This window comes from Chlorocebus sabaeus, chromosome 9 (assembly GCF_047675955.1).
Source record: "Chlorocebus sabaeus isolate Y175 chromosome 9, mChlSab1.0.hap1, whole genome shotgun sequence".
Lineage (NCBI taxonomy): Eukaryota > Metazoa > Chordata > Mammalia > Primates > Cercopithecidae > Chlorocebus > Chlorocebus sabaeus.
Window position 1 is genome coordinate 69,136,815 of NC_132912.1, and position 25,202 is coordinate 69,162,016.

At 49.1% G+C, this 25,202-nt stretch overlaps 1 protein-coding gene across 3 annotated transcripts in view; it reads right to left on the minus strand.

Annotated features, from left to right (window-relative positions):
* The window catches only part of SLC29A3 (solute carrier family 29 member 3), a 51,482-nt gene extending 39,849 nt beyond the window's left edge, over positions 1–11,633 (minus strand). The window contains exons 1-2 of one of the 3 annotated variants that reach the window (XM_073019070.1): positions 11,514–11,633; positions 7,476–7,774 (exon numbers count right to left, since the gene is read on the minus strand). In XM_073019070.1, the coding sequence (XP_072875171.1) occupies positions 7,476–7,774; position 11,514 (300 nt within the window). In that variant the 5' untranslated portion in view covers positions 11,515–11,633. The remainder of the gene's footprint in view (positions 1–7,475; positions 7,775–11,513) is intronic. The other 2 variants (XM_007963139.3, XM_007963138.3) reach the window with 2 other exon arrangements.
* Positions 11,634–25,202: the final 13,569 nt, after the last annotated feature.

Sequence of the window (25,202 nt, forward strand, 5' to 3'; positions counted from 1 at the left end):
GTAAGCCCTTAAAAGGGCCAGGAACGCTGTCTTCGGAGAGCTCGGCTGCCGAGCTCCCGGCCGAAAAAATAAACCTCTTCCTTTTTTAATCCGGTGTCTGAGGAGTTTTGTCTGCAGCTTGTCCTGCTACATTTCTTGGTTCACCTGACTGGGAGGCGAGGTGATTAACAGACGGTCGAAGCTGCTGCTTAGGCCTGCCCTGTGGAACAACCCTGCGGGGGACTCTGGCCAGCTTGAGCGACGCGGATCCTGAGAGAGCTCCTGGGTAGGCAATTGCCCGGGTGGAACGCCTTGTCAGAGCAGTGCACAGCAGGCCCCCACAGAGGATCAGCGCAGTGGCTGAACACGGGGAAGGAACTGGCACTTTAAGTCTGGACATCTGAAACTTGGTAAGACTGGTCTTTGGAACTTGCCCACTCCATTTGAGCGGAAGCGTGGCCTGATCACCCATGGCGTGCCTGTACCGGCACTTTGGTTTTTGAGTTGACTTGAATTGCTTGATATTTTGGTTTTGACCTGGCTTGGATTTCTGGATACTCTGATTTTGGTTTTGATTCTGGTTTGGTGTAAACTGAAAAAGTTGTGGGTGCCCTTTTTACCTGTTCTTTGTTCTGTGGTGTGTGTGTGGTGTGAGCATGGTGTTTTGTCTCGAGGAAACATGGATCAGACACAAAGTATGCCCAGTCCGCTAGGAACTATGTTGAAAAATTTCAAGGAAGGATTTAGTGGAGACTATGGGGTTACTATGACACCAGGAAAACTTAGAACTTTGTGTGAAATAGATTGGCCAACATTAGAAGTGGGTTGGCCATCAGAAGGAAGCCTGGACAGGTCTCTTGTTTCTAAGGTATGGCACAAGGTATCTGGTGAGTCAGGATACTCAGACCAATTCCCATACATAGATACTTGGTTACAGCTGATGCTAGATCCCCCATAGTGGCTAAGAGGGCAGGCAGCAGCAGTGCTAGTAGCAAAGAGACAGATAGCCAAGGAAGGATCCCACTCCACCCACCAAGGGAAATCAACGCCTGCAAGTTCTGTTCGACCCAACATCAGAAGATCCATTGCAGGAGATGGCACCAGTGATCCCAGCGGTGCCCTCCCCTTACCAGGGAGAGAGGCTCCCGACTCTTGAGCCCACAGTGCTTGCGCCTCTGCAAGACAAACATATCCCTAGGCCACCTAGAGTAGACTAGAGAGGAGGTGAAGCCTCGGGAGAAACCCCTCCCTTGGCAGCTCGTTTACGACCCAAAACTGGGATACAAATGCCCCTGAGAGAGCAGCGGTATACTGGGATAGATGAGGATGGGCACATGGTGGAGAGGCATGTTTTTGTGTACCAGCCCTTCACCTCTGCCGACCTTCTCAACTGGAAAAATAATACCCCGCCCTATACTGAAAAGTCACAAGCTCTGATTTGCTCCAAACTATTATCCAGACCCACAACCCCACCTGCGCTGACTGCCACCAATTGCTCATGTTCCTCTTTAACACAGATGAAAGGTGGAGAGTGCTTCAAGCAGCAACTAAGTGGCTAGAGGAACATGCACTGGCTGATTACTAAACCCCCAAGAGTATGTAAGGACCCAGTTCCCAGGAACCGACCCCCAGTGGGACCCAAATGAAAGAGAGGGTATGCAAAGGCCGAATCGATACAGGGAAGCTGTGTTGGAAGGATTAAAGAGGGGAGCCCAGAAAGCCACAAACGTTAACAAGGTCTCTGAGGTTATTCAGGGAAAAAAAGTCCAGCACAATTCTTTTTTTTTTTTTTGAGACAGAGTCTCACTCTGTTGCCCAGGTTGGAGTGCAGTGGCGCATCTCAGCTTACTGCAAGCTCCGCCTCCTGGGTTCACACCATTCTCCTGCCTCAGCCTCCCGAGTAGCTGGGACTACAGGCACCTGCCACCAAGCTCGGCTAATTTTTTTTGTATTTTTAGTAGGGACAGGGTTTCACCATGTTAGCCAGGATGGTGTTGATCTCCTGACCTCGTGATCCACCCGTCTCGGCCTCCCAAAGTGTTGGGATTACAGGCGTGAGCCACCGCGCCCGGCCAGTCCAGCACAATTCTACGTGAGACTGTGTGAAGCCTATCGTATGTACACGCCCTTTGATCCCGATAGCCCTGAAAATCAGTGCATGATTAACATGGCTTTAGTTAGTAAAAGCACAGAAGACATTAGAAGAAAACTGCAGAAACAGTCTGAGTTTGCAGGGATGAATACATCACAGTTATTAGAAATAGCTAACCAGGTGTTTGTAAACAGGGATGCAGTAAGCCGTAAGAAAACCGCAAAGAGAATGAACGTCAGGCCTGGCGAAATGCTGACCTATTAGCTGCAGCAATCAGAGGGATCCCTCCAAAGAGGCAAGGGAAGGGGGGGCTGCCCTGGAAAGGAAACTGAGCCTGGTTGTCAGAGTTTGCAGCGTAACCAGGGAGGGACAGCATTAGGAGATATACCTAATGTAAATGACAAGTTAATGGGTGCAGTACACCAACATGGCACATGTATACATATGTAACAAACCTGCACATTGTGCACATGTACCCCAGAACTTAAAAAAAAAAAGGACATTGGGAGAACAAATGCCTTCAGCTAAAAGGAAAACAAGGTGATTCAGAGCGGGAGGTCCCAGACAAGGAGGAAGGGGCCCTGCTCAACCTGGCAGAATGGTTATTGGACTGAGGATGGTCATTTGCAATCTACTGGAGCCTAAGAGCAGAAGGCAGGTGAGAGAATTCTTAGGAGCTGTGGGGTTTTGCAGACTGTGGATCCCAAACTTTGCAGCATTAGCCAAGCCTTTGTATGAGGTCACAAAGCGGGGGACCAGGAACCTTTTGAATGGGGATCCCAACAACAACAAGCCTTTCATGAGTTAAAGGAAAAACTTCTGTCAGCCCCAGCCCTGGGGCTACCCGATCTGACAAAGCCTTTTACATTGTATGTGTCAGAAAGAAAAGATGGCACTTGGAGTTTTAACCCAAACTGTGGGGCCCTGGCCGAGGCCGGTGGCCTACCTCTCTAAACAACTAGACGGGATTTCTAAAGGATGGCCCCCATGTTTGAGGGCCTTGGCAGCAACTACCCTGCTAGTACAAGAAGCAGATAAGCTGACTCTTGGGCAAAGCCTGAACATAAAGGTCCCCCATGCTGTGGTGACCTTAATGAATACTAAAGGACATCATTGGCTAATGAATGCTAGACTCACCAAGTACCAAAGTTTGCTCTGTGAAAATCCCTGTGTAACCACTGAAGTCTGTAACACCCTGAACCCTGCCACCTTGCTCCCGGTATCACAGACCCCTGTCGAGCATGACTGTGTAGAAGTGTTGGACTCAGTTAAGCAGACCTGACATCCGGGACCAGCCTTGGGCATCAGTAGACTGGGAACTATACATGGATGGGAGCAGCTTCATCAACCCACAAGGAGAGAGATGTGCAGGGTATGTAGTGGTAACCCTGGACACTGTTGAAGCCAGATTGTAGCCCCAGGGCACTTCAGCCCAGAAAGCTGAACTCACTGCTTTAATTCGGGCCTTAGAACTCAGTGAAGGTAAGACTAAACATTTACACTGATTCTCGGTATGCCTTTATAACCCTTCAAGTGCATGGAGCATTATATAAAGAAAAGGGCCTATTGAACTCTGGGGGAAAGGACATAAAATATCAACAATAAATTCTGCAATTATTAGAAGCAGTATGGAAAGCCCACAAGGTAGCAGTTATGCATTGCAGAGGACACCAGCGAGCTTCCACCTTGGTGGGTTTGGGGAATTCCCGCGTTGACTCAGAGGCTCGAAAAGCAGCATCTGCCCCCTTCTGGGCATCAGTCACAGCCCCCCTGCTCCCTCAAGTACCTGATCTTGTACCTACTTATTCTAAAGAAGAAGAGGACTTTCTCCAGGCAGAGGGAGGACAAGTGATGAAGGAAGAATGGATTCGGTTACCACATGGGAGAGTAGCTGTGCCATAGCTGCTAGGAGCCGCAGTTGTACTGGCTGTGCATGAAACCACCAATCTAGGTCAGGAGTCACTTGAAAAGTTGTTAGGCACGTATTTCTACATCTCGCATTTGTAGCCCTTGCCAAAACGGTGACGCAGCTGTGTGTTACCTGCCAACAGTATAATGCGAGGCAAGATCCAGCCGTTTCGCCCAGCATACAAGTTTATGGAACAGTCCCCTTTGAAGATCTCCAGGTGGACTTCACAGAGATGCCAAAGTGTGGAAGTAACAAGTATTTACTAGTTCTTGTGTGTACCTACTCTGGGTGGGTGAAGGTTTATACAACACGAACTGAGAAAGCTCGTGAAGTAACCCATATGCTTCTTTGAGATCTTATTCCTAGATTTGGGCTGCCCTTATGGATAGGCTCAGATAACAGGCCAGCGGTGTTTGTGACTGACTTGGTACAGAAGACAGCAAACATATTGGGGATCACATGGAAACTGCATGCCGCCTACCAGCCTCAGAGTTCCAGAAAGGTGGAGCAGATGAATCGGACTATCAAAAATAGTTTAGGGAAAGTATGTCAGGAAATAGGATTAAAATGGATACAGGCTCTCCCTATGGTATTATTTAAAATTAGATGTACCCCTTCTAAAAGAACAGGATATTCCCCTTATGAAATATATCATAGGCCCCCCCCCACATTGCAGGGACCTTCAGGCACTCCCTGAGAGTGAGGTGAAATTGAGTTACAGCTACAGGCTTTAGGAAAAATAACACAATCTCAGCCTGGGTAAATGAGAGATGCCCTGTTAGCTTATTCTCCCCAGTTGACCCTTTCTCCCCAGGTAATCGAGTGTGGATCAAGGACTGGAATGTAGCCTCTTTATGGCCATGGTGCAAAGGACCCCAGACTGTCATCCTGACCACTCCCACCACTGTGAAGGTAGAGGGAATCCCAGCCTGGATCCACCACAGCCGTGTAAAACCTGCAGCACCTGAAACCTGGGAGGCAAGACCAAGCCTGGACAACCCTTGAAGAGTGACTCTGAAGATGGCAAGCCCTGCTCCAGTCATGCCCAGAAGCTGACTGGTCCATGCACAGCCGAAGCATGAAGAAGCTCATTGTGGGATTCATTTTTCTTAAATTTTGGACTTGTACAGTAAGGACTTCAACTGACCTTCCTCAGACTGAGATAGGGCAAAAACTTGAAACAGTCTTGTTGTTTAAAAGGGACTTGTGAGTATAATGCCACCCAGTACAAGGTATGCAGCCCAGGAAGTGACCAGCCTGATGTGTGCTATAACCCATTAGAACTACTTGATCCCCGTTAGAAAACAGAGTATGTAACTCTAGGAATTAATGGAACTGGATTGGCAGGAAGACCTGGATAGTGAAGATGAGAGTGAGAACTCCCACTAGTGAGTGAGGTTCTCAAAGGGGGGAATGAGGCAAGAAGCCATTTCTCTTACTGTCTCCTGTCTCTGAAGAGGAGAAAGTAAAAGTTAAAAAACAACAGGAATGAGGTCAGTGGCAAGACCAGCCAGTGCCACTGATGACGAGGCCTGAGGTTACTTTTAACCCCCCACTCTAACCACATGTGCTCTCAATCTATCACGACCCTTTCAAGTGGAACCCCTTAGAGTTATAAGCCCTTAAAAGGGCCAGGAACTCTGTCTTCGGAGAGTTTGGCTTTTGAGACGCAAGTCTGCCGACGCTTCTGGCCAAATAAAAAACCTCTTCCTTCTTTAATCCGGTGTCTGAGGAGTTTTGTCTGCAGCTTGTCCTGCTACACCCCCACCTTTGAGATCTGATCGAGTTCCTCATTCCCCACCTCTGATGTTCAGCTGTCTCTCCATATACTCAGGGCATTGGTCCAGGACTCCCACCTATACCCAAATCCACACGTACTCAGGTCTCCAGTCAGCCTTGTGGAACCCAGCTCTTCCTATAATCAGGTTTTGAACCTTACTAATAGCACATTTTCCATCAGCATTTGTTTGAAAAACTTCACATATAACACAATTCAAACCCATATTGTTTAAGAGTAGACTGTGTAAGTCCTAGGCCTGCTTTCAGCAAGCATCCTGTTAGGCCAGTTGAGCCAGAATATTCCCTTCTCTCAAATCCGATCAAGCTCCTCACACCATTCAGTGTACTCAAGGAATTGGTTCCAGGATCCCCCCCAGGTACCAAAACCCGAGCATACTCAGTCGGTCTTGCAGAACCACAAATAGGAAACATTGGCCCTCTGTATATGCAGGTTTCACAACTCACAAATACTGTATTTTCCATCCACATTTGGTTGAAACAAAAATCTGCATCCAAGTGAACCCCTGTTGTTCAAGGGTCGACTGTGTAAGCCCTGGGCCTGCTTTCAGCAAGCAGAGGCCTCGCCTTGACTCTCCTCTTAGAAATGTGCCATCCTCCGGCCCCTCATGCTGCCCCTTGGCTATAAATCCCCATGTCTCCTTTTCAGAGTTGGACTCCATTTATCTCCCCTACTACAAGTCTTAAATAAAGCTTTCCTTACTGTTTTAACAAGTGTCATAATTTTTTTCTTTAATCCTCTTCCCCTACCACCCCCACCTCTCTGGAAAAGTCACCCAGCAAAGTGAGCAGCCCTGTCAACTAAACAAAATTGACTCCTCACCTTGACATTCAAGGCCCCGGGCAATGATCTCAAGACCTCTCTCTCTTACTTGTGCCCCAAACACAGCTTCACTGTTTGTCATACACACCTGGACTTTCCTCCCATTCTGCCATTGCCCAGCCTTTTTCTTCTACCTGGATCGTTTTCTCCTCTTTCTTGAAATCCACCAACTCCAAGTCACAGCAATCTCTCCCATGGTGATCAGACTAATTATCCCTTTGGATTAATTTTCCCCATCTTCCATAACAGAACCTCCCATTTTATCAGGCACATGGTTCTCTGAGATAAAGCTACATCGAAAGACTACATTTCCCAGCCTGCTCTGTAAGCTGATGTGGTCACATGCCTAAGTTTTGACGAATGCAATGTAAGAAGAGCAAGGTCACTTCCAGGAAGTGTTCTTACAGGCAACAGGCATTTCTTCCTCCTCCTCTTGCTTCTACCTACGGATGTAACAGCTGGACCTACAACAGCCATCTCGTACTGTGAGGTGGCCTTGGCCATGAAAGCTGCACAGAGTTGAAGCAACTGGGTTCCTAACGCCATAGAACGTCATACCAGCCTTGGGCTGTCCCCACCAGAATTGAACATGGGAGAAAAATGACCTTCCATCTCATTTTAGTTACTAGTCTTTTGGAATTTTCTGTAACTAATGCTATTCAGTCCATACCTTCACACCCCCAGAGGTGTGGACTCTAGATTCTTGGGTTTACCATACACACCACATGGAACCATAATTTGCATGTTCTTCCCAAGCTAAACAGTAAGTAATCTAAAGGCTGGAAATGTGTCTGAAATCTCCATCTTCCCCTGCCATGTGAGGCATGAGGCCTCTGTATGCTCCCACCAGCCTTGCAGGAGAAACATGCCCTTACCAGGATGTCTGAGCCCTCAGGGTCCTCCCCCGTGGCTGGGCTGGAGGAGTTGCCGAGTTTGAACATCCAGTACTCCTTGGCAGTGACAAGGAAGTTCCATGGCAGTAGACTGCCAATGCCCAGGCTGAAGAAGATGATGTATGTGCCATAGAAGCGGTCCTCGGGCCTCTGTAGGCCAGGGGGCGGGTGGTCCAGCAGCTTCTCAAGCAGTGCCTCCTGGTCAGCTTGGAGACTGCTGCCTATGGTTCTGTAGGTGGAGTTTGAACTATGCTGAAAGTCTTCCTCTGAAGCAATGGCCACTATTGGAGCAAGAAGGGCAACAGAGACAGGGTAGGTAAGTAGAAACTGAGGCTGGGGACAGCTGGGGACCCACCCAGCCTACAAAATGACCATGCCCCCTCACCCTGGGCTCTGTAAAGTCACTAAAGCCTGGTTGGAGAACTTCATTTTAAGGATCAGGGAGAAAGACAAAAATTAGACCTGGAGAAGGGCAGGATGTCAGAACTGTAAGTGTCCTCAGAGGTCACCCCAACCATGCAAGTGCAACAGAGGTAGCACATAATTGTGGAACAGGCTGGGTGTAAACCACTGCATGATAGTGGGGACTGTGACAATGTACCCAGAAAGGCAAACCTAGTCTAAAGGCATTCACAGTTCTGTGCAGCCATAAAAAAAGAATTAGGACCCCTGATGGGCAAAGAATGATCTTTAAACCCTTTTCGACTTTATTTGAAAGAAATAAGGGGCAGGATAGTATGTAGAATATGCTACTATGTGTGTTAAAAAAAAGGGAGAGAAAATATACATACGCATATGTATTTGTATTTGGATATAATATCTCTGGAAGGCTACATAAGAAGTTTCTAACAGTGAGTGGCTCTGAGTGGCTGCCTCTAAGGAGGGGGACTTCCCTGCATTCTTATTTGTGCCTCTTGAATTTTTAACTATGTTCCTAGTTTATTATCAGTTCCAAAATAAAATTAAAAGTGTAAATAAAAATAAAAACCTTCAGATTAAATAATTGTTTAAAAACTGGTAGTGTCTAGGGCTGCCTCCATAAGCTGGTGTGTAGCCTCTGATAGTCCATTCCCATTTCATTTGTGGGGAAAGAGAGGTCCAAAGAACAGAAGGCCATAGACTAGGTAAATGGTCAAGCCTGGGTTTGCAGCTCCTGCCTGGGTCCCACCTCTGCTCATCACGCCCTATCAGGAGTCAGCTACTTTCTTTTTTGTTTGTTTGTTTGAGACGGAGTCTCGCTCTGTCGCCCAGGCTGGAGTGCAGTGGCCTGATCTCAGCTCACTGTAAGCTCCGCCTCCCGGGTTCACGCCATTCTCCTGCCTCAGCCTCCCAAGTAGCTGGGACTACAGGCGCCCACCACCTCGCCCGGCTAGTTTTTTGTAATTTTTTTTTTTTTGTAGAGACGAGGTTTCACCGTGTTAGCCAGGATGGTCTCGATCTCCGGACCTCGTGATCCACCCATCTCGGCCTCCCAAAGTGCTGGGATTACAGGCTTGAGCCACTGCGCCCGGCCGAGTCAGCTACTTTCAATCTATGGTAGCGCCTAAGACAAATGGAAGAGCCTGGGCTACCAGCAAATATTGTCTACATGGCCTTGGGCAAGTTACCATATTTCTGTGCCTCAATTTCCCTAAATGTAAACCCAGGGAAGCCATTTTTATGATAGTTATGCAACTGCAACTGGCTGGCAATGCCTGGCCTGTAAGCAGCTGCTGAACAAATGTCAGCATCTCCCTGGCATCCTGGGCCTGTCGCATGGCTGGCTGGCTGCTGGATTTGGCTGTAAAGTAGCATGCCTGCTTCTTTGCTCTAGATAGCACCTAGGATGTGGCAGCAGCTTGTTAAATGAGAAATGTCTCCGTAATGCTGAGGATGGGACACTTCAGAGTCCCTTCTGCAGTAGCCTCTTCCCTACCCAATAAACTAATAAATAAATAAATGCATCTTGATTTCTATAGGAGGCTAAACCTAACTCAAAGCATCATGCCAAGAAGACTGGGGCCTTTATTCCCTGGTGGGATGGGAATACCTCCTCATGTGGGTGCAGAACCTTATCCACTATTTCAGGAGAACCTCAGAGCATCCCTTGGAATTAGGGCAAAAAACATTGCTCTCTTTTTTCAGATGGAAAGACAGGTCTGGAAGGCACTTGCTATGTCCCACATTCAAATAGAAAGAACTCCCAATAGCTAAACTTAAGTCCAGTAATCACAAATGCCAAGGTCTGTGCCTAACAGAGGTCACACTTGAGGCTGACAACAGCCTAATATATTAGGTACTACTCTAAGACTCATTTCACAGATGAGGGGTCTGAGGCTCAGAAAGGTTGAGTAACTTGCCCAGGGTCACAAAACTAGCAGATGGCAAGAGTGAAGTTACACAGCCAAGCAGACTGGGGACCATGCTGGACTCCTCAGCACACCGGGGAGGAGTGGCTGGGAATGGGAATCTTGTGTCTGCTGGTTCCAAGTACAAGCATCCTTCCTGCAAGCGTTGAAGTCAGTGAGTGGGGAGGAGCCCAGGCACACTGAAGGCACCCTTGTTTGCTGAATGAATGGACTCTGCACCACCAGGACATTCTCCCCGGCTAGGGTAGCATGTACCCTGGAGCCGGCAGGCGGGAGGCCACTGGATGCCCAAGTGCAATGCATCCAGCCCACAAGTCTATTTTAAACTCCTCTGGTTAGCAGAGCCCCTCCCCAGCCTGGATTCGGATGGAGGCTAGCATTAACAAGCTCACTGTCTGGAAGCTCACTGTATGGAAAATCTCTTTCCACATGCACCCACTCACAGAGTAAAGGCCATGTGAAGGCACAGCAAGAAGGAGGCTGTCTGCAAGTCAGGAAGAGAGCGCTCATCAGAAACCAAATCAACCAGCATCTTGATCTTGCCCTTCCCAGCCTCCATATCCATGAGAAACAAATTTTAAGCCACCTAGTCTATGGTATTTTGTCTGGCACAAAATGGTACAAATGTAACAAGCTCACTTGTTACATTTTAAAAATTAGTGTTTAAAATGTAAAAAATAATCATGACCCACCCACATAGAACAAGAGAGAACCACAAGTGGTTCTTCCCAGAGGCTCCAGCTACCTGTGGCTAGAAGGACCACCAGCCCTGTCACTCAGGACCACACTTGGCTAGGGCCCCCTTCTCAGTACCTGGCGTCTATTTGTCAAGGACCATTCAGCCTTGACTGAGCTTCTGAACAAGGAGCCAGGAATTTTCTCTAACCAGGGTCACAGGCCAGGGCACTGGAGTGAGCAGTCTTACTAGTCTTTACAAAAGCTAGCTGCTGACTTCTGGATTAAAAAAGAAAGAGAAAGGCAGGCAAGGAAGTGCCCAACCTTCCCCAAAACAGGCTGGCTGTGGCCTGGAACGTGCTCCTGGGTCACCTGCAGGAGCCCGGCCATGCATAGAGAGGCAGCCCTGCACAAGGAGGCAGGCACTGCTGGGGCCGCGGCAAAACCTCATCTGGGCCAGGAAGCCTAGGTACTGGTTCCAAGGAGGCTCCTGACTCTGGCTAGGTGGCTCTCCCTTCTGTGCCTCGATTTCTTGGGCTGTGAACCGGGGTGGGGAGCTGGTAGGGCTAACCTGTGGGAGGGCACTGGGAAGCGCAGGGCACCGCCCACTGGCCGCTGCAGAACCGGCTTTGCGGTGTAAACAGCACCAGCCTCAGGCCGGGCAGCTGGGACCGAGAGAACCAGCCACCATCTGGATACTTCGGGCCGACAGGTCCATACCAGGCCCCCATCATACAGGCAGTAAGGTCCAGTCTCAGGGAGGAGGAGGAGGGGAGAGAGGATTTGAGGAAGAGAAGACAGAGACCCAGAAAGAGAGGTGGCAGAGAGCAAGGAGGGAGAGGAGGGACGGTGGGGAAGGGACCACGGAGGGGGTGGGGTCCTTTGGCTCCCCTGGCAGCCCGCAGCCGTCCCCAGGGCCCGGGAGGGAGGTCGCTGAGCGCGAGTCTGGGGGAGGCCGGGACCGGAGCCGGAAGAGCCCGAGCCGGCCCGCACTTACTGTCGCCGCTGCGCTGCGCCGCGCCGCGCCGCCGCTGCCTCCGGCGCACGGCCAGGACCACTGGGCTTGGTAGGCGGCAGGCGGGCTCCTCCTCCGGCCCCGCTCCGCCCCTCCCGGCACCACGCCGCCGCTTCCCGGTTTGCAAACAAGCCTTTTTCCTTTGTCTTCTGCCGGCGCGCCGGGGCTCCCCCTCCTGGCACTGGGCTGGGGCCAGCCTGCGCCCATTTCACAGGAGAAAAAGTGAGGCGCCCAGTGTTAAACGCACTGCCCATGCTTGCGATGGGTGCGCGGCGCATCAGGCCTCCTGGTTGCTGCTCCTTTTTTACTTTGGAGTCAGACCCCACTGTCTGAGACCTCCCCTTTAGCTACAATAATCTGCACCCCAGGACTAAGAGGAGCCCTCATCTTGCCCCCACACCGCTGCCGAGACCCCTCTCCAAAGGCTGCTTCTACCCTTCCCGGCTGCCCCTGCTCTGGAGGTGAAGCGGGACCCACACCTGGACTGAACTGGGCCTCCCAGGCTGGGCAGCTATTTTCAGTAGACCCAGAACTTGGCAGTCAGCAATTCCAGCCCTCACACTTGACCGCAGCCGCAGCGTGTAACACACAGCTGCTGCGTGTTCTTTAAGAAAGTGGGGGCCGGGCGCGGTGGCTCACGCCTGTAATCCCAGCACTTTGGGAAGCCGAGGCAAGCGGATCACCTGAGGTTGGGAGTTCGAGACCAGCCTGACCAACATGGCGAAACTCCGTCTCTACTAAAAATACAAAATTAGCCGGGCATGGTGGTGTGTGCCTGTGATCCCAGCTACTCGGGAGCCTAAGGCAGGCTACTCGCTTGAACCTGGGAGGCGGAGGTTGCAGTGAGCTGAGATCGTGCCATTGCACTCCAGCCTGGGCAACAAGAGGGAAACTCCGTCTCAAAAAAAAGAAAAGTAAAGAAAGCGGGAACCAGGCTGGGCGCACTGCCTCACGCCTCTAATCCTAACGCTTTGGGAAGCTGAAGCAGGTGGATCGCTTGAAGCCAGGAGTTCGAGATCAACCTGGTTAACATGGCCAAACTCCATCTCTACTAAAATTACAAAAATTAGCTGGGTATTGTGGCGCACACCTGCGATCCCAGCTATATGGGAGGCTGAGGCAGGAGAATTGCTTGAATCCGGGAGGCGGAGGTTTCAATGAACCGAGATGATGCCACTGCACTCCAGCCTGGAGCCTGGGTGACAGAGCAAGACTCCAACTCAAAAAAAAAAAAAAAAAAATGGTGGAAACCTTCTTGACTCCCAGTCCTGGCCCAGTTGGCCAATTCAGAGCGGGGATCTAGATGCTTCACAGGGCCTGAAGATCTGTGACCATGGATAGTAAATCCTTGCAGTTGCCACCCCAGGGCTCAAGAGTGCCACAGAGCCCATCGAGGCTGTCAGTAGTGTGGACAGGTTCTCAGAGCATCCCCACTCCCCGCCCCAGCCTCTCATTTTATAACCACCATTCCCCAAACACTGGCCTGATCATATAAGTCTCTGGGTACACATCCAGATTCTGGGGACCTCTCCCCAGGAGGGTTGCTGCTACTCCCCACTCCCTAAGGGTGGTGCTATACCTACTTTGTTTGCTCTTCCCTCATAGTGGGCACATAATTTGTGTTCAATAAACACCTGGATTGATACAATCCATCATTCAAGGGGTGCAGACTGGGAATCCAGAATGGATCATTTAACAAGCTCCACCAGCAGGCGAGTTTGGAGACTAGCACCCTAAATTGTCAGAAAGCCCCCCAGCCAAGGAGAGGAAGGGGCTTAGCTCCAGACTTACGAGCTGCGGGATAATGGTAAAATTACTAAACCTCTCGGAATCCCAGGGTCGGCTTAGGACTAGCGGGAGCATTAAGTCAGGTGATCCATGCCAGGCACTCAATGCAAATTTCCATCACTTCCAAGGAAGACACTCCCCACCCCCAGAATGTGATAGTTCGTATGCTAGTTTAGTCATCAGGCCTTATTTTTGGCCTTCTTTACATTGGAAAAAAAATCCTCTAATATACAAAGCATTTTCATGAACAGTCTCTCATTTGATCTCCCCTCCCCCACCCCAGTACCCAGTGAAATGGGATTGTTGTCCCCATTTTATAGATGGGGAAACCCAGGCTCAAAGAGGTAAAGTGGCTTCCCAGGGAACACAGCTGGCAGTGATGGAGTGGCAGAACCCAGAGCCAAGGCTCTTTCTGTCATGCCCGGTTTCAAGCAGGCAGGTGAGGCTGAGGGGAGGGGGCACAGCCCAAGGGACAAAGTCCTAGGATCCAGTGAGGGCAGCAGATCAGGGCTATTTCTGGCCCAGCCCAGGGACCATGCCCTACCTCTGTGAAGTTCCAGTGCTTTGTCACTTGATTGCTTTTACTTCAGGCAGAGTCCTCAGTTGTTTGTAGTTAGTGTTATCTTTATCTTTGGAGAATGTGCATGTATGTGAGTGAGTGAGACAGTTTCAGGACACCTGCTTAGAGAATCAGAGGTGCCAGGAGCCCTCTTCCAGAGCTCTGAGGCTGGGGTCTTAATTCAAATGGAGGAGGTGCCAGCCACTTGGGGATCTGCTGTTGCTAGGGCTGAGTTCAGGAAGGGGCTCTGGGGATGGCCTCCATTATGAAAGCAGAAAGCCGTGGGAGGAAACAGATTGCTAATGCATCCGTGGGGCTGCTTCCAGGCCAATGTGGGCTTGTCTTCTCCTCCAGGATCTAGGCAGATGGTGGTGGTAATGTCTAGCTTGGGGGCAAGATGAGTCAGGCACTGTTGGGCATTCAGCTTCCCAGGGAATGTTTGAGGCTGTGGGGGATCAGGGAAGGAACAGGAGAATGGGGGTCCAGAGGCTTGAGCTCTGAGTCTGCCCCGGTCCCTGGCCAGCAGGCACTTCGGTGACCAGGTAATAAAAACATTTACCCTGACAGATGATCAGAAAAGAGGGAGATAGGGTCAAGAAAGGGAAGTAGAGAGGAAACAGAATAAAAGTGTTTTCACAACGCCCACTTGACAGCAGCAGACTCCAGGGAGGAGAGGGTTGGGGAGGCTGGGGTGGGCAGGCCTCAGAAATTGGCTGGGTTCCTGTCTCTTGCCTGAAGTTATCCTGAACATTGCTTTTGGTAAGGGCTATAGGAGTGGAAAGGTAATTTTTTCTAGCCTTCCTGAGGTAGGGTAGACCCCCGAAACAATCTTGAGATTGAGAAGAGTAAAACGAATAGAAATTTAGTAATGTTTATACGTCATGCACACTTGGGAAATACTCAGATAAATGAGTAAATCTCCAAAATCCATGACTTTGAGTTCAGGTTTAAATGCCATCTTCAACTGAAACAAAGAAAGAAGGCCCAGCTGTGGGGATCTGGGCAGGAAAAGCTCAGTCAACAAGGGGAAAGTTGGTCTTACAGACTGAAGTTTGTGCCTTCTCCATTGGTAAGTGTTTCTAGTGATTAGAGACATCTTTCTCTTCCTGGTGCAGACAGGGAGACACCCTGACATATCATTTCTTTTAAAGATGTAAGTTTCTCTTTCCAAGGGGTAAGTTTTCCTTTTGTTCTTAGAGCTTCTCCTGAGTCTGCAGTTTCTCAAAGTAACCAGCTCAAAATTATTCTTATGCCAAGGAGGCATATTTTGGGTGGCCTATTCTGGTCTCCTACAGTCATAAGTTTGGGGTAGTGTGTCCTGAACCCCATCTGTGTCTAGCAATGCAGTGGTCATGCTTTTCTGCCTTGAGAGCCCCCAACTCTGTATCTGACTGGGGCATATGAGGCATTGCAACCAAGCAGAGTCGATGACAGCAACCATCTATGCTCAAGTATTATTGGAGAAGGTCAGGGAAAATATTTGTACATGGTAAAGTACTACACCCATTAGGCATCTTTATTCTTATACACGAGGAGAAAAAGGAGGAGGATAAGAAGGAGAAGAGAAGGAAGGAAAACTCCAAATGGCCAAAGCACTTTCCACTGGATCGACATTTTACAATCTTTAGTCCTTTGAAAAAGCACGCTGGCTGGGTGCAGTGGCTCATGCCTGTAATCCCAACAGTTTTGGAGGCCAAACTGTTGGCAGATCACGAGGTCAGGAGTTTGAAATCAGCATGGCCAACATGGTGAAACCCTGTCTCTACTAAAAATACAAAAAAAAAAAAAAAAAAAATTAGCTGGGCATGGTGGTGGGCGCCTGTAATCTCAGCTACTTGGGAGGCTGAGGCAGGAGAATCGCTTGAATCCCAGAAGGCGGAGGTTGCAGTGAGCTGAGATTGTGCCACTGCACTACAGCCTGGGCAACAAGAGTGAGACTCTGTCTCAAAAAAAAAAAAAAAAAAAAAAAAAAAGAAGAAGAAAAGAAAAGAAAAAAACACCCTGTTTCTCGTTGGTTTGGAAATGCCCTGAAAGGTTCTGAGTGCTGGCAGAAGCCATCCCACTATCACAAGAGGACCAGCTCCAGCCCCAGGGAACTGGAAGGTGAGATGCCAAGGCTGGCCAGAGCAGCTGATAGGGAGGTGTCTTGGCTTGGTGGTCAGAACTGGGCCCTGGAGTCAGACAGACCTGGGCTAGGATGCTTTTTATGTGGCCCTAGGAAGTCAAGCCTCAGTTTTCTCATCTGTAAAGGGGGTGATAATAACAACCTAACAGCCTTCTAGGAGGCACAGAGTAGGTATACGGATTGCTATTAAAGACGGTGAGCCAGAGGACACAGCTCCTGCTCTGGCTCCAACCTCAACCCCGCCACCCGCCGCCCCCTATCCCATAGAATCCACCACACACCGTGAGGTCGGTGCAGCTGTCAGCCCCTTTTATCTTATGTGGAAAGTGGGGCACAGAGAGGTTAGTACCTCATTCAGAGTCACACAGCTGGTCAACTGCAGAGCCAAAATTCACATGGATGCCTTTCTGCCTCCAGAACCCACCCAGGAGACTCCATGAAAAGTGGTTGGGAGTGGGGGTCACACAAGCCCTCTCCTCTAAGACTGGAGTCCTACAAGCTCTCCTCTTCTCTACCCCAGGGTCTGTTGACCTACAGGCAATACAACAATCAGGAAGAGTCAGAATCTTTCTCACAGGCTCCTTTTGGGGGAGGAGGCGGGGCCAGGAGCCGTGGGGCTGGGGGCGCGGAGAGCTCCAGGCATAAGGCTCATGGGCAGATGCTGCCATCTCGTGCAACTTCTCTATCACTGCAATGCTCACATATTGGGGTCACTCACTCACTAGGGTCTTTCTTTCCAGGGTTACTGGATACCCATGTGAGGCACAAGGATTCTGAGAGGTAAGGTTAGTAGTTATGGTGATAAAGCCATAACTATGGACTCATAAATTCTCTGCTTCCACATCACTAATTTATTTTTTAAGAGACAGGGTATTGCTCTGTCACCCAGGCTGGAGTTCAGTGGCATGATCATAGCCTACAGCAGCCTCCAGCTCCCGGGCTCAAGTGATCCTCCCTCCTCAGCCTCCCTGAGTAGCTGGAACTACAGGTGCAAGCCACCACTCCTGGCTAATTAAAAATTTTTTTTTTTTTTTTAGAAATGGGGATCTCACTATGTTGCCCAGCCTGGTCTCAAACTCTTGGCTTCAAGTGATCCTCCGGCTTCAGCCTCCCAAGATGCTGGGATTATAGGTGTGAGCCACCATGGATGGCCCACATCACTGATTTGAATTCCAGTCCCCATTCTGACTCTAGCCACCTCTCCTTACTGTGTGTTGGTCAGTGGCTCCCTCTGGGAATGTTCTGGATTTCCAGGAGATGCCAGCACTGACTCCTGTCTCCCCTACATCCATCAAGCATGTCCTTCCTTCCATCCTCAGGCAGCTTAGATCCCAAGGTCCACCATGTCAGTAACATCTTCGCAGTACCCTAAACTCCCATGTCCCTCATCTTGTGGCAGCGTGGGCCCACCCTGGGGGAGCCCAGCTACAGCTGACAAATCATCCTCACTGGAGAGTCCCCAGCAGACTGGCGCGTCCACTTGGAACTCACAGTTATCAACACCAGATGGGCCTGAGGATTGCCTGCAGGCCTACCATGTGTCTTGGCTCCTGCTTGCTGCAAGAACTGTTGCCATCTTCCTCCTCCACGTGGCCCAGGCCCCTGAACACACCCCTCCCGGAGATGGTCTTTACGGAGAAAACAGAGGCCACCAGTTAGGGATGCTTTCATTTCTCAGCGCCGATCTATCTCCTGCTGCACGGTTACAACAGGGAAATTGCTCTGCGTCCCCTCCGCCCTTTTCTTTGGTACTCTCGTTTGAGTTCTTTTTATAGAAGTACCACCTCCATAGAGATTAGTGTGCAGATTATAAGTGTAGAGTTCATGAATGATCACAGAATGGTGACATCTGTTTCACCAGCACCCGGAACAAGAAAGTGAACACTCTTAAAGCCCTAGAAACCCCTCTCCTCTGGTCACTGTGTCTACAAAACAAATGACCCCCAAATGTAGTGGTGCCAAAATAACTTTGTTATGACACAGATTCTGTGGGTTGGGAAATGGACAGGGCGGGATGAGGATGCCTTGTCTCTGCGCTGCATCCTCACTCGACCACCATGGCTGTGGCCTCGGCTGGAAGACCCAAAGGCTAGGAACTGGAATCATCTGAAAGTGTCCTCCCTCTCTTGTGTCTGGCAATTGATGCTGGCTGTGGGCTAGACTTCTGCTGGGATTACTGTCCACAACTCCTTCAAGTGACCTCTTTCTGTGGCTTCTTAGGCTTAAGGATATGCAGGGTGTTTTTAGGATCCAACCTTGAGAGTTAGGCACGGCTACTTCTGCTGTTCTGTGTTGGTCAAGGAGTCACCGATGTCCACCCAGGATCCAGAGGTAGGGGACATAGACTTCACCTCTTGATGGAAGAGTGCCAAGGTCAAGTTGGAAGAAGAGCATGTCAAGTGGTACATATTATTGCAGTGATAGTTGGAAAATATAATCTGCAATGATGGTCATATGATCTTTGTCTTTATTCTATTAATGTGGTAAATTTACATTAATTGATTTTCAAATGGTAAATCAGCCTTGCATTTCTGGAATAAACCCAACTTGATTATGATGTATCACTTTTTAAAAATATTACTCTGGCCAGGTGCAGTGACGTATGCCTATAATCCCAGTGCTTTGGGAGGCTGAAGAAAGAGGATTGCTTGAGGCCAGGAGTTTAAGACCAGCCTGGCAGCATGGTAAGATTTTGTTTCCACAAAATGAATAGCTAAATAAATAATTAAAACAATGTGTTGCTTAATTTTTTTTGTTAGTATTTTGCTTGGGATTTTTACATCTTGGAGAGAGTTTGGTCTATGGCTTTCTTTTCTTGTAGTTTGTGTTTTGTTTTGGTTTTTGCCTTAATGTGTATTTTCTAATTTTAGTGGAATTACACTAGCTTCATTTTGAATAGTCTTTCTATGATATATCTTTCTTCATTCTTATAATTTTATCAGATATCCTTATATGTAAGGCGTGTTTCTGGTAAATGGGGCATATACTTAAAAAAAATCCACTCTAACTATCTTTACCTTTAGGTTGAAGTCTTTTGTCCATTTATATTTAATATAATTACCGATAGATATATTTGAGTTAATGCTACTACTTTTTCCCCAATAGCACACCTTGTCTATGTTTCTTTTTTCCCCTCCTTTCTTGTCTCTTTTTGGATTGATCAATTTTAAAACTTATTTCTTTCTCACTTCTATAAGTTAAATATTCTCTAGAGCTTATATTTATCCATACATGATTTACTAGGCTCTAATATCAATTAGTAGTACATTTCCCACTTTCCCAGATGTTGCAGGTACCTTAGAATACCTTAATTACACTCACCCTGACCCAACTTTTGTGTTACCATTTTAACATGATTTACATTATTTTAAAACTCACAAGATGCTTCTTTTTCCTTTTTTACAGTTCACTTTAATTTCTATTTACTCACATATTTACCCATTCTCATTGTTCCTCATACCTTCCTGCATTTGCTTCTTCCTGGAGTCATTCCTGTAAACCCAAAGGCTTATATTTCTGGAGCCCAAAGACTCCATTTCTTTTTAATGTCAGTCTTTTGGCAATGAAGTTTCTCAATTTTTGTTGGCTTAGAAATGCCCTTTGCCCTATTTTCACCAGATCTAGAATTCTAGTTTGGTGCTTATTTTCTTCTGGCACTTTAAAGATCATTTCACTGCCTTTTGCATTCCATGGCTTCTGTTAAGAAGCTAGCTATGAATCTTACTGTTCCTTTGAAGGTACAGTTGGGCCAGGAGAGGATGCCCCGGTGCTGGCCCCGCCACCCTCCCACCTCCTTGGAAAGAGAAACACAGTTTGAGGGTCACTGGGAAGGAGGTCAGCATCTGGGGCTCTCACCAGCCTGGGGAATCCAGATCCTTCCTGGTCCCAGTCACATCAATGTGAAAGCAGTGGTGGCTGCTTTCATATTGTCCCACTGGACCTGTGGCCACACATGGGATCCAATCCTGCCGCAGTGCCCAAAGGGCAAGACTTCCAGGGGACTGGTGGGTGACCTCTCTTTCACCCAAAGGTTGACCAGCTGTCTGGACGCTAGACTCTTTCGCCACCCTGTCTCCAGCCCCATATACATATGTATATACATGCTTTCTCAGGTCAGCCAGATTTTGGGTGGAGGTAACGCTCTTGTCTGGGACTCTGGACTCTGTGTGTCTAGGACTTGGTTCAGGTATGTGTGAGGATTTCATGTCTCAAGTGAGGTGCGTAGGAGGACTCATTCTTTGTCCTCATGGGGGTCTGGACCTGCCAGTTTTTAGAGTCAATCAGGGGTCTAGACTTCCAGGGTCAACCAGATGTCCAGTGAGGGTGAGATTCAAGTCTAGGGCTCTAGTCTCTTTGTGGTAAGGATTTATTCTTCATGCAAAAGTGGACTTAGCGTCTGTCAGAACAAGGATCTTCTGTCCAGTGTCAGGCTTGGGATATAGTCCCTGGTGTCAAAGATCTGCAATCTCTCTCTCTCTCTCTCTCTCTCTCTCTCTCTCTCTCTCTCTGGGCAGGTGGGCAGAACTTGGTCCTGAGTACACTAGATGTCTGGACTCAGGGGATAAAAAGATGACCAGAATCAGGGCTCACTCAGATGTATGTATGTGTAGTTTCTATTATCTGTTATTTTTCTTGGTCCTGTCTATTGGGATGTCCAGTAATTTTTTACTGAATGTTAGACATTGTAAATGAAAACTTAGAGGCATACTGATCTTCCCACAAGGAGGATTACTTTTAGTTCTGGTAGGTGATTGGAGTGGGGATTAAGAATGGCTGGGTTTCAGTCTTTTTAAGCCTGATCTGCTTCCTGTTTGCTCTTATCCTAGGCTGTGGCCCTTCAGAGACCCCAGGTCAAAGGCTGGGTTGTTGACCGGGGCTCCCCCTTCACTCCCAGTGTTGTCCCCTGTAGTGGTGGGTCTGTCAAAAGCTCTGCTTGGTTTCTCAGCCTCTTAGCCGCTGCTTTCAGTTTGGCACTCACTGATTAGAAATCAGTAAGTGACTTGGGCAGAGGGGCTGGGGTGAGGGGAGAAGGACAGAATATCAAATTTCCTTGAGCTTCCCTTCTCTCTAAGATACTGGTTTCTCAGATCCCCGTATCTGTTTTGGTAGTGCTGAAGTGGTCTTGCCCTGACTTCCCCAGTTATCCTCACTCATAACCTGCCTTTATTTTCGGTGTATCTTTACATATCACATTTTTAAATTGTCTGTCTTCCTTCCACCAACATGAGAACTGTAAATGTTTGTTTAGTGGAAGCAGAATTGTGTTGAGCTGAGATTGAACCTGGCTAATCATCTACGCTAGCTCAGATGCTCTGGAGTTCTGGTTCCAACCCAGGTGGGCAAGGCACTAATTGTCCTGTGTTTTTCCATCTATGAGGCCAAGAGTAGGGTCCCTGTCCTGACTGTCTCCAGTGGCGTGGCAGTGGGATTAGTTCTGGTAATCAAGGAGAGCATTGGTACGAAGGTGTTTGGGGAATGCCACAAAGGTACATCAATGTCAGGGGCAGTACAGACTAGGGAGGAAGGGCTACAGCTGGCTTGTGTTTCCCACTGCGTGGGGCTGTAGTGGGAGCCCTGGACTGGAAGTCAGTGCTCTAGCCATGTGGCTTGCTGGCCTTCTCCTAGCTACATAAAAAGAGAAAATGTAGGGCACATGGTGCTTTGTAATCTCAGGTGTCTGCAAATGCAAGGAGCGTATTCTTCCTTCTTATCTTCATCTAATGGGCGAGAGGTCATAGTGATCATCCAGAGAAACACCTGCAACTGCTATTGATCCCGATGATGACAAAATGGAAAGAGATTCATATGATTACTCTCTTAATATTTACACATATTACCTCATTTAGTCCTTACAGGAAGCCTATAAGGAAGGGCTTGTCATCCTTATTACTGGAAAATCTGAGGTTCCAGGAGTTTAGGCAATTGGCTCAAGGTCACATGGAGAGCAGATGGTAGAGTGTGGCCATAAACCAAGGTCAGGCTGACCCCAAAGCTTGTTCCCTTAAACCTGCAGCCGAGCGGGAACTATGGATAATGTGAGCTTCATAATTACCCTGTGGGAATTGAGGAAATGGAGGCAAACCACCAGAACCCCGAGGGAGCACCAGTGGGCACATGGATGCTGAGCCCAGCCATGCGAGAGACTGGGAGCACTTTGGAGGAGGAGAAGAGGCAGGGTGGGCCAAGAAAGCTGTTTTCAAGTATTTGCAAAGGTGGTATGGAGTGGAAAGCTTAGACTTACTCTCATTGATTCCTATGGGTCAAATCAGCCCCTACAGTGAAAATGCCAGCTATTATTACAATTAAGAAGTAGAGAGTTCCTCATCTCTGGAAGTATTCAAGGAGAAACTGGGGAAGCCCTTGTCTGAGCCACTGTGGAGGGAATTCTGGAATCAGATGAGGATGGATTAGATAGCAGCCAAGGACCCCCATCTCTGCCGTCCTAGAAGCCCGTGAGATAGATCCTGATGAACCCCTGAAGTCCTTGGCCATAGCCTCTGCCTGGTGCACCCACTTTGGGTAATTGCAGTATTTACTGAGGTGGGTGCTGGGCCTCTGTCCCTGGGAACCTGGTAGCAGGGGAATTGTTGCAACCTGAGGGCCTGGTAGCCAAGCCCTGCCCTGAGTTTCATCAGGCATAGAAGAGGCTCGTGGGGAGAGGACCAGCCTCACCCACCATCCCGCAGAGGAATGCAGGAGGGAGGTAGCTGGTGTGGGCGCCATGGTGCCCTGATGCCACCCCGGGAAGGCAACACCTGGGCAGGGGCCCCTGGCAGTCTCTAGAGAGGGCCAGGGATTCAGGACTGTGTCCCGGCCAGCAAATCCCTGAACCTAAGCCTGACCCTCCCCAGCTTCAAAACCTTCCCATAGCTTCCCATTGCCCAGCGGATCACAAACTGGATGGCTCTTGTTTGGCCTGCAGTTTACAAATAATTGGAGCCAACAGTTACAAATAGAATGATTTCACATATGTTTCCGAATCCTGGTTTCTGGTTTCTAAAAGCAGGAGGATGGAGCAGTCCTGGGCACTCACAGATATGGGTAGTGAGAGCCTACCCCTTCCAGTGGGCTCTGTGGTCACCAGTTGGCCGTAGTCCCCACTTCTCCCTATTGCTTCCCTATAGCACTGCAGCCAAACGTGAGAGGCCACTGAATAGGTTATCCGTCCTCTATTTCACTCAAGTAGAGACCTGTGCTGCTAAGAAAAGTGAGAAATGAATGATGTGCTGAGACAGCCTGATGTTTCAAGAAATAGCTGAGCAGGCACATTTCTTTGTGAAGTGAATTGCTGGTTTGGCGGCTTCTCTCATTCACATGACGGAGCAGCCTGGACACATTCGTGTTTTTGACCCTTGGTCTGTGGACAAACTCCTGAGGCCCAGCTTCTGTGAGTTGACCCCAGTGCCCAGAAGCACATCTATGTGAACCTGGAGCAGGTGACAAATAGGGAGCCACACCCCTCTGTCCTTCCCAGACCCAGGATGCTCCTGTCCTCTCTCGGATTCCCCCAGCTACTCTCCCCATGCTGGATTTTTCCACGCTGCACCCAGGATAGTGCTGTTCCCTGCATCCCGGCCCTAATCTCTACCTGCATACACGTCACCATCTCTCGAGGCAGGGCAGCTAGAGGGACCCTTCCCATCTTCCTGCCCCCACACACTCTATTGGTACCATCTCAGGGTGTGTGGTACCAGCTATGTGAATTCACTTTGTATTCTGTGAGCTGCTTGGGGGCTGAGTCCAGGCCTGATGTATCCCCTTCCCCCAGTGCTGGGCCCATCTGGGGATTAGAGCAGTATTTATTGAATTGCTAGGTATTGAGGACCCTCATGTTGAGGAAGCCTTTTAAGTTGAGGAACTAGGCTGTGCAGATTCGAGCCAGCCCCAGTGGGCCTGGATGCCCAGCCCCTCCTGATTGCAGGAAAGCAGGAACTCACTGGTGCCCCTCCCCAGATTCCCCAGCTCCTGGGTTGGGGTCACTGAGAGGACATCAACTAACATTCATATAAACAGGCGCGGGTAGGGCCTGTGACCATCTGAGCACCTCCGGCAGACAGCAGCCTTCACGTCTAGCCTGCTAAAGGGACATCAGCATCTTTTCTTTTTTTTTTTTTTTTGAGACGGAGTCTCGCTCTGTCGCCCAGGCTGGAGTGTAGTGGCCGGATCTCAGCTCACTGCAAGCTCCGCCTCCCGGGTTTACGCCATTCTCCTGCCTCAGCCTCCCGAGTAGCTGGGACTACAGGCGCCCACCACCTCGCCCGGCTAGTTTTTTGTATTTTTTAGTAGAGACGGGGTTTCACTGTGTTAGCCAGGATGGTTTCGATCTCCTGACCTCGTGATCTGCCCGTCTCGGCCTCCCAAAGTGCTGGGATTACAGGCTTGAGCCACCGCGCCCGGCCAGCATCTTTTCTTAGTAAGAAGGGTTTTTTGTTGTTTTTTTTAGAGAGAGGGTCTCACTCTGTCACCCAGGCTAGAATGCAGTGACCCCATTCAGGAGTCACTGCATGTTGAAGTTGCAGCCTTCAACTCCTGGACTCAAGGGATCTTGTTGCCTCAGCTTCCCAAATAGCTGGGATTACAGGTATGTGACACCTGGCAATTTTTTAAAACTTTTTATGGAGAGATGGAGTCTCACTGTGTTGTCCAGGCTGGTTTCCGACTACTGGCCTCAAGCAATCCTCCTGCCTCGACTTCTCAAAGTGCTGGGATTACAGGTGTAAGCCACCACACCCAGCCAAGAAGTTTCATGGAAGAAAGCTATTGTAAACTTTTGCCTATAAGTGTCTCCCACAAAATGCATACCTGAGAAACTGTGTCTCAGAGAAACCAACCCCAGTGTTGGAAAATATCATCTCTTCCAGAAAGCCTTTCTGGACCCCCAGGCTTGGTCAGGAGTCCCTCTGAGCTTCCAAAGCCCCTCACCCTGTTGACATGTCTCCTCTTTTGATTGTAGGCTCCCAAGGGCATTTTGTGCAACTTTTGTCCTTTACCCTGGAGGTGACCAATGCAATTGGCTGAATGGGTTGTTGAACCAGAACATGGTTGTCCCCTACACTATTTGTGTTTTGAAAAATCAGGACTTGGGCCGGCCGCAGCGGCTCACACCTGTAATCCCAGCACTTTGAGAGGCCAAGGAGGGCGAATCACGAGGTCAGGAGTTCGAGACCAGCCTGGCCAACATGGTGAAATGCTATCTCTA